Here is a 16,972-nt window from a genome sequence, read left to right on the forward strand (position 1 = left end):
ATCGTCACATACCTTCCAACCAGCTTGAACCAATGAAAGCGATCATAAAAGGGGTCACTGCCTGTCATTGTGCTTTCACTTTCATCCTGTGTACTAGATGCCATTTCCCCAGCTCTGTCATACATCTCCCGCATCAGGTCCAACCTCTGCCTGCACAAAAGAAAGCAGGATTCAAAAATCAAAACAGAGCAGGGAAGACAAACAAAGCAGACAAAACAAAGTAGGGTGAACTGAATTCACCTATACCAAATTACTCATAGAATAGGGAGAATAAAGAACAGAGTACGTACCACTTTCTGTACAGTACAAATCTCCTGACATGAAAGGGGTCTGGGGAAAATATCTCTAGGCTAAGCCCACAAATCATGAGGCAAAGTCACTTCAGAAAACTACATATATCTTGGATTTCATTTAAACTTCTAATTATGCTCCTTTGACATCTAATTTCGGCATCTTTTTATATAAAACACTGCTGGGTAATTTAAGGTGGTTTTTGCAGAAAGCTGGTATTTATAACATACTATACTGTCTAGAAAGTTGTCATTCAGGAGGACACAGAGAAAACCAAATAAAACAGTGTCAACAGCAAGGGATGAAGTTTTTCAGTGAAGCTCCTTGGATATAAAGAACTCTGTTCTCCAGTAATGTTTGCATACTTGAGTTTTTCTAAGGACCAATAATGCGTTGCTCCATTCTTCAGATCCTGGACTTCCACAGCTACCACCGTGCGAGGAAAAGGCCTGTTGTCCCGGGTCTTCTCCACCTCAGTGGGCAAAAGCTCTGGTGGCAGCGGTGAGTAGAGGGTGTCTGTCAGCAGGACAAACTGAAACTGCACCTGAATCAAAAAGAAATCAAAGTTCAGAGCAATCAGATAACAGCACTACACTAGGGATAGATAAAGACACAACCTAAGGCAACATACGAAAAAAGTTTGACTTTCACCTCTGTGAATAGGCTTTTGCTAAGTCACATGATTTTGTTTGTTTAAAGTGGCACAAAACATTTTTCAGCTGAATACACATCATTTGCTCTTATCATAACTAGCAGAGGTCCAGAAAACTTTAGACTTCGCACACCCTGCAGCACCCACTTGTCTTAGAGAGACAAGTGACCACGTGAAGTTAAAAGCAACAAAGAGAAGAGAGGCCCCAGGGGAAATGGGCATGCACATGTGTTTGTGATATGGACAGGAACAGCATGAGGGAAATGAAGAGAATATATCAAACAGATTTGCATTCATTCAACCAGAAGACTGAATCACAGAGATCTGTGATTTTCTGAACCCTTTAAAACCCAAACTAATAACTAAAATACATTTAACTTTAGGGATGATAAGTGCCTCTGAGCATTTAAAGCAGGATTACATAGTCAATATCAATAATCAGAAATTTCAAAAAGATACTATTTGTGCTCCTACCTTTTTCTTTAACTCTACACTGATAGCATTGGCTTCTTTCAGATACACTGCATTTCCCCAGAGTAGGTCCCTCAGTGAAGTGAACTGGTGAAATTTCCATTTCCTGAAAGCCCACTGTGCGAGTTCATACTCATGTCGTGTCCAGGGCACTAGAAGAGCAAAGACAGAAAACACTGTGGCTTCTTCTCTAAGCCATCACATGAAATAACTAATGTTACTGCTGATGTTGTCAAGTTCTCAACACCTCTTCTGCAGGATTAAAACCAGAAAACAAAAATCTGCATTTTTATTATTCAGTGACAAAAAATAGATCCAATTTTTCTTACCACTGCTATTGGAGATACAATGCTAAGTAAGAGAATTTGGAACATAGAAAGCAAAACAAATCCCAGTCCTATTAGTTTAAATTAGCAATTATTAAAGCCAAATACTAAAACACTGGAATGAAAGCAAGTATTACAGGACTAATAAAGCTCTATCTATTGTCCAGAAATTGAGTTAGTCAGACATGTCACAGTACATAAGGATTCCTACAAAGGAGAAAAAGTATGTTCAAAAATCAGAACACAGAAACAAAGGCAACAGTATTATTTTAAGGACACTTTAACCCCGTTAGTACCAAGATGAGACAGATTCCTTCAAGTTCAAGATCAGCAAACCAAAGCTTGTAGTTAAACTAATCTAGTTTGTGCATTGGTTTAATTTGGGGATGTATATTTACTGTTGATGCGAAACGTTCTATGAATACGTATTTTACATCTCTGTGCTGTGAAAGTTACAGATCCAAAAGTTATAAAGGGTTTCACAGTTTCCCAGAGCAAGTTTTCTATTCCATTTTCTATTGCAAGAGACTTTATAGCAACTGTTCTTTCAGGCTTGTGTCCAAACTACTTTTAGCTTCAAACTCACCTTCTTCCTCCTCCTCTTCCTCCTCTGTTGTTTCAGCTGCCAAGGATCGTGTCTCTACCTGCTTCTGTAAGGCTTGCAGTTTACTCTCATAGTCCTGCAGGGAGAGAGGAAATACTGTGTAGGAGGACAGACGAAAGCAAGAACAGCCAAGAGACACACAAAAACCTCAGATGGAATGACAGACAAAGAACAGAGATATGAGGACACTTCTGTTAACACGCAGAGGTCACATACCAACATCTACTGTTTTAGTATAGTCTGTCCTTGGACAATAGAAAGAGGGTAGACAGAGGCCAACACAGCTAAGACAGTGTTGTTTTTAAATCATCAGATATCCACGCTCATATGTGTGAGATGAAAAGGTTTACGATTTTTTGTTAAAGACTGAATAAAGTGGATTTTGGGAACCTGCTTATGGGTACACTGGAGGGACATAGAGAACAGTATGGAAATAAATTTAATAAAGGGAAGGATAATTCATCTTCATTTTCTCAAACAGAGGGATTAACAGCACCACTGTTTAAAATTTTATTATATCACAAAGCAATTCAAATTCTAGAAAAAAGATTTTGTTTTAAATTATATTTTCCTTTTTGAGGGGATAAGTATCCTTTTCTCATCTTGTATTTAATATGACAGAACACGAAATACAACCTCCAAGACAAAAAGGCTGAGCTTCTTTAAGGAAGAAGTGTGTTTGCTCTAAATCTATTCCACACCTTAAGACAATAAAGAAAGATTCAGGAAGTTCTGCCAAGCCTCGTCCTTTCCATGGGAAGGACTGTATGCCCTGGTTCCCTGGGCGTACATATATTTACAAAATACTGGAATATACAGGAATAAGCCCCAGTGCAAGATTCAGATGCATCTTGCAGGAAGTGTTTAGACCCCATTTTTCTGATTCTAGCAAAGTTGATCAGGGAAATGATTCTGACCTACCCAGGAATCAGAAAGGGACAAGGGCAGATCTCAGCACTGGAGGAAGGAAACAGTTTGAAGGTGGGAACCATTCCTGGGAGGCAACCATCGGCCTGCCCTAGCACACAGGCAGAGAGGTCTGTGCAGAGGCTTCTACACAACGAGCACTTCCGCACTTCAACACCTTCTGGGGCAAAAGCATTTCCTCCTGTTCAGCTTAACCATGCCTTGAAATAAATGCTACTACGACGCTTTTATTATTTGCTGGTAAAATGAATGCTTCCCAACATTGTTTTTTGGATTTGCTGTTGTTTAGGGTTTTTTTTATTATTATTTTTTGACAATTACTCTTCTCTACGACTCTTTTAAGGTATTTAGAACGGATAGCTCAGATTTATTTTTAAAAAAGATAATCCTTTGGCATTTACTGCACAAGTTAAATTGGCTTCCTAGAGGTTTTTCCTACAGTGGCAAGGATACAAATATCCAACACACCTGACATTGCCCTAACAGCATCACATCAAATTTAACACAATTTCATACATAAAGACTTTTAGACAGTACTTAGAAAAGATAAATCGTAAGGGTGTTCCTTTAAGTAATATTTCTTGGAGATAGCATTAAAAAGTGGTAGCTGTGCTCTTGGAACAACACATCAAAAGTACAAGATTTCCAATTAGTTAATATCCTTACATGTCCCATGGCTTTCAGAAGAGAAAACGCCACTATTAAAGATATATGGCCTTCATACGGGACCATCATATGAGACCACATTTTAATTTTCTAATTCCCTCTTGAAATTTTATTGGGCTAAAATGCCCCTCCTTCATCTGTATCTGCTCCAGTGACTCCATGATGGTTACATACAGCACATGTAAGGAAATACCAGCCCAGCAGCAAAAGAACCAGACAGAATGGGCATAAATCATTTCTTCTGATATTACTCCTGACATTCTTAATTTGCCATGAGGCTTCTTTAGATTTATGAATCAGCTTCAGACTTATTTATAGCCCTGAAAAAACCCAGGAGTGTTCTTAAAAATTCATTAACAAGGGCACTGTTTTTTTTCCCCAACCACCTATGTAGATAACGCTACTACATTTGAAACCAAGATAAAAGGGGTCAGATGTGAAGTGACAGAAACAACCTTCTCTTACTTGCAAGGAAAGACAAAAAAAAAAAATTTTCCTGCAGCCTGAAGGACATAATCCGCAGGTGTCATTTTAAGCGACTAGATTACAGAAATGAAGAGTGTGCTGGAAAAAAGCTCCATGGAAAAGCTTTTCAGTTAATGTTTAAGTAGAATCTTTGATCAGATTCTTTCAGAAAAACTGGAAAGCTGCAGAGGGAACAGTCAAAAATCAGGAACATTCCACTTCCTTCCAGCATGAAAAAACACATACTCATTACATTCATTCATTGACAAAGACTTGCTTCTTGTCTTCCCTCTGTATTTTCAGACTTGTGAGCCAAACAAATGCAAATAATGTGTAATAAAATAACTTTTTTTTTTTTAAATCTCCACACTAACAAACTATGCATTACTTTAAAAGTAGAAGAATTCAAGTTTGTTTTCCCATAATGAAAAAATAGGTACCACTTCTCTATGCAGAGAAAGAGGACTAAGATTGCCTCCTGGCACTTGATACTCTGGCAGTACTTAGAAGTGATTGGCACTGAGCAACTGATGACAGATGTATTTCAGGTTGGTTCACTTACAGAGCACTGACTGAGGACTGGCCAGCTCTACTGAGCAGCCTTTCCAGATCTGATTAGTGATAATACACATGTAATTGTTAGTACCAATGTAAAGGTACATCAAATGCTAGAAAACAAAAAAAAAAAACGCATCTATAAGAAGCTGTCCTGAAGTTCTGCGCCTGAGACTCGCTGAAACCCAATGCACATTGTTGCACAGCTTCATGCTGTGTTTTAATCATCAGCTCCATGAATGCAGTAAAAGGGAATGCAAACTTTATTTTGCCCAGGGGCATGGAAATAGGTAAGGCCATGACAATCATGGCTTTCTGAAAAAAGAAAAATTATATGCACCAACTAGGCTTAACCTCTTCAGACCAGACTGGGTCAGCTTTTTCATCAGAACACTATCACAACGTGGATACTTTGGACCTAGGTGATGTCTGCAAGGGTACTGTGGTCTATGGGAGTCCCTCCTCCATTTGAGGCATACAAAAAAAGTCAGTTTCAAATAAATACAGACCAGTCAGCTCTGTATTTTCTCCAGGATTTAGATAAACAGCACCTGTGACGGTGCAATGGTATAGTACTGAAGACAAGTATGGCTTGTAACCCCCTGCATTATGATTTTATCTGTTTAATTTACATAAACTAGATGACAGCAGACACAAATCTGTGTAAGCTGCTGCTCACACAACTATACAGCAGAAACATCAGGGTGGATGTACTTGCAAGAATCAGACTGAGGAACAATTAGAGAAACCTTAAATTTAACTCACCTAGAACAATACCGACCCCAAGACAAAAAATAAAATCAGGACAAGCCTGCAATATGGTATAGTACTGAGACAAGTCTGACACTTACAAGAGTATTTCATAGTTTATTGAAAGAGCACTTGTTACAATACAAACCAGTTCTGCTTTTCACGAGGCAGATGCTTGCTCTTAAGACAATTCAAAACTTATATTTTCTTAAACAATGGACAGATCTGAAAATCCCATTTAATTCAAAGGCATCTCACTGCTTTCTTTACAGTACAAATGGGCACACAGCATAGAATTCTCATTTGGCAGCTCCTGAAGTGGTTCAAAGGGAAGTATCAGTCAAATGTCAACATATAAAGGACAAACCTCTAACATATAAAGAATAAAGAACAAACAGTGAGTGTTATTGAAACTATGCTGAACGCACTGATAAAAATAGCATCCTCTAGTTTGACAGATCCCCAAGATTGTGTCAGAAAGGACATTGAAGTCAATCAGAGGAGAGTTAGTGTCATGCATTTCCCCACCCAACCCCCATATCCACATGTCCCTAGTGTGTCTTAAAGGACATTTAATCAATCATCACTAAGGCACAGGTGGATACAAGCCAGCTGTCAAAGCACACAGCACATCAGCACTTAGCAATGGCAATTAAGCTCACTAAAACAGCACTCCCATCACGAATGCCACATTTCCATTAACCTGAAAGCCTTTTCCACAGTCTTCTATGAAAGCAGCTGTATTAGTGTTCATTAGCCCCATTAATGCAGGATTTGAAGTGAGAGGTGTGCATATTTCTGAATACTGCAAGGAGATCCATGAGTTCTCACACTTTCCCTTCTAAGACAAGGCACTACATTCTAAAAGTGGTTGATTATTTTAAAAGATTTCTTCCCAAGTTTCATTTTTGTAATAACCTCCTGAAGCCCAGGAAGAAAGCTGCTTCCTCTGAGCAGGCTGGACTCCCTTCTGTCAATGACTACTCCTTTTTCAAAGGAATGGTACGTCAAACCATCCAGCAAAACGAGCGAGGTTGTTTTTCTAGTGCTGCACTAAAACAGGGGGCTAACAGATTGATGACCATCTATTGTTCATCATCACCACCATCCAAACCATTTATGGGTATTTTTTTTCAGCATTTTATGCTGAAGTAAGTTGGGAAAAAACTTTTTAGAATTTAGCATTTAAACATCGAAGAGCAGGATCTATTTTTAATCTCCTGTCAGTACATGTACTTGCATGGACTTGAAATCGTGTCGTGATTTTGTGGCAGCCACAATCCTCAACAAATAAATGGGACAAGAGAATCCTGACTTGTTCTTCTCTCACCGCCTACCCCTAACACCGACTACTACCTCTTTGGCTCAGGTATTCTACAGAGCTGAGAGGATTTTCCAGAGCATACATTTGTAAGAGAGCCCAAGCCTTTCTGAGGTTATGAAAGAGAACTCATTGCATGTCAAGAGTAAAGTGCAATGCACTCATAAAACAGAATTCTCAAAAGAAAGGCACCAGGACAACAGTATTTGCAGCCCAAAATCTCATTTAGCAATTTTGACTCAGGCTCAAACTAAGTATTGCTCATCTACAAGGCTTCCTTTTTTTTTTTTTTTTTTGAAAAAAATCAAGGTGGTTTTGGCCATGTTCTATTTCCTTTGTTCACATAGGCCAAACATGAGACAAATGCAAATTGCAAAGCCATAGGTGGACAAATGAATTAAACCTGCTGTAAAACAAGTCCTAAATGGTAGGACTAGCTGATTCTACTAGGACAGTCAGACTTTGGATCTCCTATATCCGAGGGCCAGTATTCTATCAGTAAGGCATGTGCAGAGGCTGCAGTGGTGACACTTGATTAAACTATACATAAATGGTGCATGGCTGCCACTTACCATGTGTTGCAACCAGCACCTATACCATGCACAATTGGGAAAGGGGAAAAAAAGTAGGACAAGAAATAAAAATAAGATGGAAGGTAAGCATGAGGCATTTTCTACTTATCTACAGCTATGTTGAAACATGCAGAAGTAACAATTACCAGTAGGGCTTGTATTTTAATCAAAAATAAGCAACCTCAAGTATATCAAGGATATTTGTGCAAAAGAGCACAAGTCACTTAACTGTACAAATGCACTGCAAAGTGGACCAATCTCACCAAATCTGGTATAGTATCCAAGTTCGCTTTTAAAATTTTATTCAAGTTAAACTTAACAGCAAAAGTAAGTTCTCCTCAGAGCTTTAGATTGGCTTATGCTTATGTCCACAGATTTTTAGAAGTACGCTCAATTTTGTTTTGCACCTTAAGAAACTCAGAAGGAAAGGTCTATAATCAAAAATGGGACTCTCCAATTGAGACAAAACACCAAACTCATAAAAAGATTATTGCTTAATCAGTATTTTTCCTGTAATTTGTTTAAAAGAATCTGAAGTAGGGATTGCAAGCATTTGTTTTATGGCAAATCACTTGCAAGTATAGACACCTCAGATCAGAATAGATATTTAAAATTCTCACTTACACTTTGTGCATGGGGAGAAGGAAAAATCATCTTATTTTTTCCTAAATGTGACCTTCTCCTTTATTAAAAAAAGTCTGGAAACAGGGGTGTAATCCAAGACCAGAAACACTAACATGAGGTATCACATTAAGATGAAACAGTTCAATTACCCTATCTTTACCCCAGCCAATTCAAAGTAGCGATTGATAAATCTTCGTAAGAATAACTACCTCCCAGACTTACAGCCTGAGAAAGCTGAAAACAAAATAAGAACTAGCTCTTTGAGGCTTCTTCCTGCACCAGAGTATTAAAAAAAAAAATCTCAGTTCCTTTCTGCAATCTCCATATAATAATTAAGAACTATTATACTTAGAGATGCAATCAGAATTAGAAAAAACTCATTTCCAACATATTGCTTCAAACATATATATCCTGACATCAAATTCCATTCAGGCAAGTTTAACTGTCACAGCAATTTCATACCAATAATTATGAACTTAAGCAGAAGGACAGAAGACATTTCCTACTCAGGTAGTAGGATTGTGGCCCAATAGCTCTTCTTAATTTCTCTATACAAAAAGCCACGTTATCTTGTCAGCCAACATTTCATTTATAGATTATGGAGAATTTGGGTTAAGAGTGGAAAATATTGTACTGAAGAGCCAGATCGATTTAAAAACAGATGGTCAGTTTCCTTATTTCTAAAAAAAAAAGGCACAAGAAACATTCAATGCTATAAACTAAATTCCTTTTTTGATTGTCTACATAAAAACACAGGAGGAAGGTAGCACTTGGTGAGTTCCAGACAATATTTTCAACATTAGAAAAATACTCCAAGACACACAAAAAAATTGGTAAATGAGCTAGCAGAGAAGTTCTCCCCTCCACATCCCTCCCTCCAAATCTTCTAGTCTATGACAAAAGTTCTTAAAATTTGTCAGTGTTCTTCCAATCGGGGTTGTTACAACTGCACCAAAAGTCACATGCAAACTGAACGGGCTGAAGCGCCGGTACCTTGTGCCGAATTACTCAAGTTCTACCTGGCCAAACCCAAGACATAAGCAAAGCCAATCCTGGCTGTTTCTTAAGAAGCCAGCATTGCCCCTGCTTCCCTCCTCCCCGAGACTAGCCTTGGCCAACTAATCATACGGTAGTTTCTCTGCCCGCTTTGAGGTTAGGTGCTGAGAACTGGCGCCTCATCCGTGGGGGCGTCACAAACTGGTTGTAGTGGTTAAGCCGGTCAGTCTGTTTCGGGTGGGAGTTTGCTGTACTGCCTTCTGCACTGCCGCCAGTGCTGTGATTGCAGTAAGGCTGCCGGTGCTGGTGGATGTGGCGCTTTTGCTGGAAAGTCTGCAGGTCTGGGTTCTGCTGCCCACTGTACGAGTGCAACGATTCAGATGAGCCCGATGCCTGCCGCCGCAAGGTTTTTTGAGAGCCGTTGTTGAGAGAATTGCTTCTCCAACGCAACTGGGGTTGCTGCTGATGATTGCTAGGCTGGGCCTGAGTGTTTAACTGCTGCCTGTTAATTTGGATATTATCTTGATTCCTCTGGGGGCCATAAAGATTCCACAGCTGCTGAGGGTCCTTAGGGGCAGCTCTGCTTTCTTTTTCTTTGCTTTCATCTTTGTTCTTATCATCATCTTTTGGAATTCTAACCTCAATAACTTCATCCTCTGTGATAATTATGTGAGTGCCCGGACTCCATGAGTTTCTATGCTTGGGGTTGCTTTTGAAAGGAAACCGTGGCTTACGATTTTCAGGCGGGATAAATCGGTGAGGCATATTTTGTCGACGAAGCTGTTTTGCTATTTCCTGCTGCTGCAGATTTTTAAATCGAATCTGTTCTTGCCTCATCCAACGTAATCTCCCACGTCGGAAAGCTGGATCACCTGCCATTAACTGAGAAACACGCTCCTCTTTAGCAAGATCATCATTCTCACTTCTTTTTAATTCGCCTGTGGGCTTCTTATCCACATCCGCTACGCTGTCAGAGTTTGGAGACTTATCATTAGCTGCGGTTGACTGAGCTTTCTCTGAAGACCCTATCAGAGGCAAAACCTTCTCCATTTTTAGCATCTTATTTCTAAGAACTTTTATCTCCTCATCCTTCATGTTGTTCTGCTTCTTCACTTCTTGCAAGATATCTTCCAATTTGTCTATATGCACCTTCAGGTCATCCACATCAGTTACTCCTTTGCCGTTGCCCATAACATCTTCAATTTTCTCATCTCCAACTCCTACCGTATCCCAGACATCACGGGCAACAGCTCGCCACGATTCACGCTCATTCGGATCTTTTTTCCCATACATGGCACAAAGCTCCTTCATTTTAACAATGGCCAGAGCCTCAATCTCCTGTCTAGTGTGCCTGAAGTCATTGAGTGCTACCTCATAGCATATCTCTTTCACAGCCTGGATCTTTAAGTCTGAGATGGTAACCCACTTGGAGTCTTTGCTAAGGCGTCGGCGTTGGGGTATCTGGTACATTTTAATAGGCTCTCGTTTCTTCCCACTGCTGGGGAGGCCACACTTTTTTACAATGGTTTGGAGCTTGCTGGGGGGCAGCTTCTCTCTCAGGGAAGTGATCAGTCTCCAACTCTCCTCACACGATCTCTTGTCCGAATCATCCCCACTATCAGAGTCTGCATCCTTTGGAAAAACAAAAATCAAGAAGTGGCCCCAAAATAACCAAAATTAAAATTGTAAGAAAATGGAAAAGCTAAACAAGAAGTAGCAGGCAAAGAAAACTAAATCAAAAATCAAAACAGAACAAGTGAAGTCCCTGAAGACTGAGTGATAAGACATTAACGTGTATCTTCGAGAATCATGGACTGTCAAAATTGGCTCTCTTCACTAAATTAAGATTAACATTACTTAGAAGTCTCATCATCTTGAAATATCAGATAATCTAAATTCTTCCCTCCCAATCCCTTCCAAAAATCTTTATAATGATCAAGAAAAACAAAGTTCCTGATTAAAAAATAAAAATAAATATCAAGTGTCAACTGCACTTCACACATGCTACAACGACATGCAAATCCCCGCCACACACATTTGCCTTGGTTACTGCTGTTGCTTCTTTCAGCAAATCCTCCCCAGGTAGGTGAATACAACAGCCATCATAGAAGATGTCATGAGCAGCCAGAGTAAGTCAGGTTAACACTGGTTAGTAACGTTGCACATGGTTGCAGGGATGCTCAAGTTTAGAATCCGCTTCACTACAACAGCAGCCAGAGAAGTGTTAGACGATAAGAAAATATGAAACAGAAGCAGCCGAAAGGTTTCAATGTTAAAAGGACTGTAAGTGCCACTATGACAGGTGAAGACAGTGGTTCATACTCCAAGACTTGCTACAGGCTAAAAAGATATCCGGAATCAGAGTTTCAGAGGTGGGTTTTTTTGTTTATTTTGTGTTTGTTTTTTCCATGTCACCTTGTTGTTTAGTTTAAAAAAGCAAAAACATCAACAGTCTTCACTGTCCGAAGAACCGAGTTTCAGAAGAATGTAGCAGTAGTGACTTTTTTTAAAACTGTTTTAATTTGAATTCTCAATTTGATATCCTTGATTTGTCCTCTTCTCAAACCCTAGAGCTTCCACATGCTAAGAGTTATGCTTGTTTTGCTTCTTCATTATAAGTTTTCCATCTTTTGCTAAATCATTTGTAATGAGCAGTGCTTCAGGTTTTCATATGCCGGGAATATTTATTCAGGTATACTGCCACCAAAAGTTAAGCATATCCATTATTGCCTACTGCAGCCAGGAGTTAAAGTCAGACTACCTTTTTTTTTCTTTTTTTTTTTTTTTAAAAAAAAGGATTACTAATTTAAGACCTCTCCAACAAACAAAAAAAGTCCTATGTAATTAGTGTGATCCACTAGAAACCACATCATCTTCAATAAAACGCAGCAGTCAGTCTCTAACGAACCTCTAATGTCTGTATTTTTCACATGAAGAATTAAAATACATTAGAAGTCAGGAACATTAACAGCCAGTTACTCTACAACCAAAGGAAACCGAGGTAATTTACTCTGCACCACAGGTTTCTAGACTTAAGACTTCGGGTAGAGGACCACGAAGAATGGGGAATACAATATAATTTGTCTTAGGAATGATGAAAAGGAGTAAAAGCAATATTGTTCTACCCTATGGTCAACAAGCTCCATAGCCTAAGAATCACGTTACGTGAGCTTCTTGTGACCTTATGTATCTTTAGTATTCAAGAATAGCACTAGAGAATCAACTTGTACTAGTTCAGGCCAAAACATGAACAGAACGCCAGATTATGAACAGAACCAACTCGTCATGAGTTTACAGGCGACAAACTTTGCGGCCTAAGGAAAGATCATCTAACAAACTGCATGTTGCAGTGGAAATAAAAGATGCCCTGAAGGAAAACACTGCACAAACTACACGTTCAAGACTACATCCAGAAAGGCAAAACAAACTACTCAGACGTTAAAGCATAAATGCCACAGGATTATTCTTACACATTACAAGAACTACCATATTACTACTTATGGGTAAAGGCTGTCTTGCTTATAAAAAGCTGATTAGGTGACACTATGTAGTCATTGTCCTGCATGCACTCTGAGATTAACCAACCCAATTAGTATAGGTATGTACTAGCATTCTAACACTAAGGGGTCACTGCAAAGGCATAATGACCAAGAAAACCTGGAAGATAACTTGAGCTCTATTAAACACCTTTTCACATTCAATTTGAAAAATGGAGAACGATTATTTCTACTTCCAAATAATGCCAGCAAGGCGAATAGATATTAGTTGCAAATTTTGGAAGAAGAGTTATCACTTCTCTTTTTTGTATAGCACATCTAACTATAAAGAAATGCCAAATTGGTTGGCATCTCAGCACAAAACCAAAACATTTTGGAAAACACTATCTTATATCCAAGATCATAATCCCGTTTAGAACAAGAAGAGTATTTATATGTCAACATCAATCTTATATAGCAGCAAGATACAGAGCCTGACAGTGTAGCTGGATATTGTGGCAACATAAATACTTTTAAAGTACACAAGCTGGAATGCATTCCCAGATTTCCCGATCACTATTCAATTGCTGTTGAGAGCTAAAGAAGGCATTAATCCTGTCCATTCCAGACTGCATAGTGACACAAAAGTGACAAGATGTGTCAAGAAGTTGTGCTGTATGCTCATTAAGCAGTGTAAAAAGCAGCATCCTGCTTAACTGACCAGTGACCTCATTTATTATGATCCTTACAACTAGGAAAGCTGTCCTTTAGAAATTACATTGGTAATGCATGCAGGATAGTCTTCCACCTTTGCCCACTAAGTGATCAGCAAAAAAATAAAAGCTTAAAGAAACTAGTAACTATACTACAGTATTAGACAAACAGCTATTTAAATAAATCTTCCCCTAATCATAAGTACAGGGAGAAACAAATTTCCGTTCACAACACTTGCAGAAATACAGCCTTATTTGAAGTAGATCCCCAGGCAGCCAGCTCTCTCGTTTAATTCATACAGCAGCTTCGCATATGCCCGTCACCAAAATTTAAGGGATGGAATTGCATCTCCTTTGACACACAGCCAAACCTTGATGGTTTTTTTCTTTTCATGTGGAATTGTTTTTTGCAGTACTTCTTTCAACTCCACAAATTAAAAAAATGAAACTGAAGAAACATTATATTAGTTGCATCTTAAACTCCTTTCTGAACTAAGTCTTGCTTTGACTCAAAGTCTGCAGCAACTCCTCGCCACCCAGGAAGAGTACTCCCTTGTAATGGAGTAGTTAGAGATGCAGAAGGCTTTAAGTGTACTGTATAATATAAATTTAAAAAAAAAAAAGGATGTAGCTTCTATCTACGGAATCCGGAGTACTCTGCTCCACTATGCTTTTGGGAGAAGGTTAAGAGTAGTTTAAACCTCTGCATGCCTTTAACATGAAGTTTTCAGGGGTCTCAAGCTTCTAATACAAACAAATGGACTGTGACTTTGGAAATCTTAGTGGAATTATGGCACAACTGCATTTACATTCTGGCTAGAAGACACAGTGTAGTTAAAGCAGAATCAGAAGACTCAGATTTTGTAAGGAAATCTAAATTTCGTTCCTGGGCTTGGTCATGTTTTCAAAATTCACAGGATGCTTGGAGATCGCATGCATTTCTATTTGTAATGAACTTCAGAAGACATTTGTTGTGAAAAGATTGAAGTCTTAAACAGGAAATCTGATAAATTAAGTCTGATTATAGGAAGAAATAGGTGAAGTGGTGGAATTCCCATTGTTCTGAATGAGTTAACGTTCCCTTTGCACACTTATTCCCTAGTCATAACCCCACCATCAGCACGTGTAGCATTAAGAACCTTAACAAGGAACTCCATGCAGGGGAAGGGAGAAGGGTTAAAACATGCACAATGCAGCAACATTTTCAGACATCATTCAGAAAAAATAAACCTAGCATATCATTGTTCTAGGACTCTCTTTGGCAGCATAAAATTAGTACCTTCTGGTGATCCAAGATCAAAATCAAGGCAAACATCCCAAAAAGTAGCTGATTAGACTATTGAAAATGAACTTCAAAAAACGTAAGAGCATGGAAATGCTCTTCTTTAAGGTTACATTGCAAGAAATCTGACCTGTCCCAACAAGAACTGATTAAAGCCTCTTCGGTGTCAATTACATTCCCAAATTAACACGAAGGAGCTCACTCACACTGATCATAATCCATTGTAGACACGAAGTATTTAAAAGCAAAGGGATAACTGCATTGTGCAGACAACCCAAGCAGGTTTCCTAACTTTCAGATAAGCAAGGACAGGAATTACTGTTGGCCAAAGGTATAGTTAATCTGAAGTAAGGACACATACCAGCCTTTGCTGCTCCAACAAGAGATCTGCTTCCTCTTTTTCCTTCTTATACAAGATCTCCATTTCTTGTAATCTGAAGACAGACAGAAGAACAGAAATAGACAGATGATTTTAGTTTCACGTTGGTGTTGATCTAAACACAAAATCCACTAAATTACAATGACAAGAGTAGAAGTCTTTCAATTTAAAAAGAATTACTTGTTATGAAGTTACTGTTTTTTGTTTGTTTGTTTTTTAACTCCTTTAACCTAAAAAATATTAAAATAAAAAAGTACAATTTACTAGGATCTATCAATTCAGCGCATACTATCAATTCAGTGCATTTCATTTGTTACACGGGAGATGTCTATTATGGTACTACATAAGTGAAGCTACCTAAAAGTTACAGTGCAGTCCTTCACCAAAATCTGGTCTAGGGAATTAATGGCAGGTGCTTAACTTTTTTTTTTTTCTTTTAAGGAGCTACAGCACTGAAGTAAAATTGAGGAAGTTTACTGAACTTTCACTAGAGGTAGCGGAGACACTAAAAGTCTGAACGAGCACTGGAATATGTTGGAAGAAGAAGGGTACTTGAACTCTGTTTATTTTTGGAAGGTTCATTTAAAAGTCTTCCATATATACAACAGACATTAGCTTTAGGTTTTGCACTGACACAACTCATAGCCTACAGCTGTATCTTTCTTGTTGCAAGAAGAAATTCTGAGTTCTTTCATTACCTTTTCTCCATCTCCTGCTTCATGTCAATGCCCTGCTTCTCCAGAAGCTCCCTCTGAGCAAAAGTCCAGTCAACTGGCTCAGAGGGAGTCTCAGCTGATGGTGTTTTCTCTCTTTCTGCTCGTGCTTGCTCTGGATGGTTGAATCGGAAGACATGGTTCTTACCCATGATGATACGATTTCCTAAAAATAGCAACACAAGTTAATTCTTTCAGGATTCCAAGGCAATTAAAAACACCACTGAATGATTCATCCCATTTATCCTCGTGTAGCAGCGGAAAAGATTGCTCAATGAGGATTTTAGTATACATTCAAATTAGTAGGTGACAAGGAAGAAAAGAATGTCTGGTTTGTACAGAAAAGGCTACTGGTGATAAGAAGCAGCGCTCACAGAGGATGGCATCACCCTCAGAGATCCAATCAAACATTCTGGAAAAATTTATCAAAAATTAAAGGATGGACTTGGAGACTGACCAGCTGTTGCAGCAGATAAAACATTCGCTAAGTCCCATTCCTCATCTTTATTGACAGCACTAAAACATGGGCAAAGGCCAATTTAGCAGAAATTTCAGCCTGGAAAAAGTCTAACTTCAAAGAATGGAATGCATGGTGCTTACTTTTCTTTAAAATGTGGTTTACATGTATTGATTTAATTTGTACCCTCATCAGTAATATTTATAGAAGGATTTTAGTTTCTTTTAAATAATGTGGGAAGAGCTGTAGAAATGTAATATCATAAATCTTTCAGCTAAATCCTAGAGATATCAGATGTCCAAAGAGCCTGAGACATGTGCTTGATAGAAGACAGTGAAATTCCTCTGCTCTCCCAGAGAACATATTAATGTAGTTAAAATAAAAAAATATATTCCAGTAAGTAGATCTCCAGAGTAACCAAAACTGCGCTTATGAATATATTACAAGAACACAGGCATTTCAAGATGTCAAGGCCATATCTAAATTCTCCAGGTAACTCAATTGTCTAGATGCAGAAGGCAAATATCTACTTTTTTTTTTTGAAGAAAGTAATTACTAAAGGATAGAGTCATGGTTTTCAGTATGAGCCATATGCTGTCAGAACAACAAAACATTTGCCCTTCATTGTTCAGGCTTGTACTGAAGTCAGTATGCTTGATTCCATGCAAATACTGACTTATAACTTGGTGCAAATAATTCTGAGGTGGTTTTTTTTTTGTTTTAAACCAGAGG

The 16,972-nt window shown here is 38.6% G+C and overlaps 1 protein-coding gene across 9 annotated transcripts in view; it reads right to left on the reverse strand.

Annotated features, from left to right (window-relative positions):
• The window catches only part of KIF1B (kinesin family member 1B), a 96,757-nt gene that overhangs the window by 32,453 nt on the left and 47,332 nt on the right, over nt 1-16,972 (reverse strand). For 8 of the 9 annotated variants that reach the window (XM_080563633.1, XM_080563632.1, XM_080563634.1 and 5 more), the window contains 6 exons: nt 15,769-15,949; nt 15,053-15,125; nt 2,327-2,420; nt 1,418-1,566; nt 657-835; nt 13-150 (listed from right to left, as the gene is read on the reverse strand). In XM_080563633.1, coding sequence (XP_080419759.1) covers nt 13-150; nt 657-835; nt 1,418-1,566; nt 2,327-2,420; nt 15,053-15,125; nt 15,769-15,949 — 814 coding nt within the window. Of the gene's footprint in view, nt 1-12; nt 151-656; nt 836-1,417; nt 1,567-2,326; nt 2,421-5,804; nt 10,853-15,052; nt 15,126-15,768; nt 15,950-16,972 lie in introns of those variants that run through there. The other variant, XM_080563640.1, reaches the window with a different exon arrangement.

The sequence above is a fragment of the Anser brachyrhynchus genome (assembly GCF_964034855.1).
Source record: "Anser brachyrhynchus genome assembly, chromosome: 21".
Classification (NCBI taxonomy): Eukaryota; Metazoa; Chordata; class Aves; order Anseriformes; family Anatidae; genus Anser; species Anser brachyrhynchus.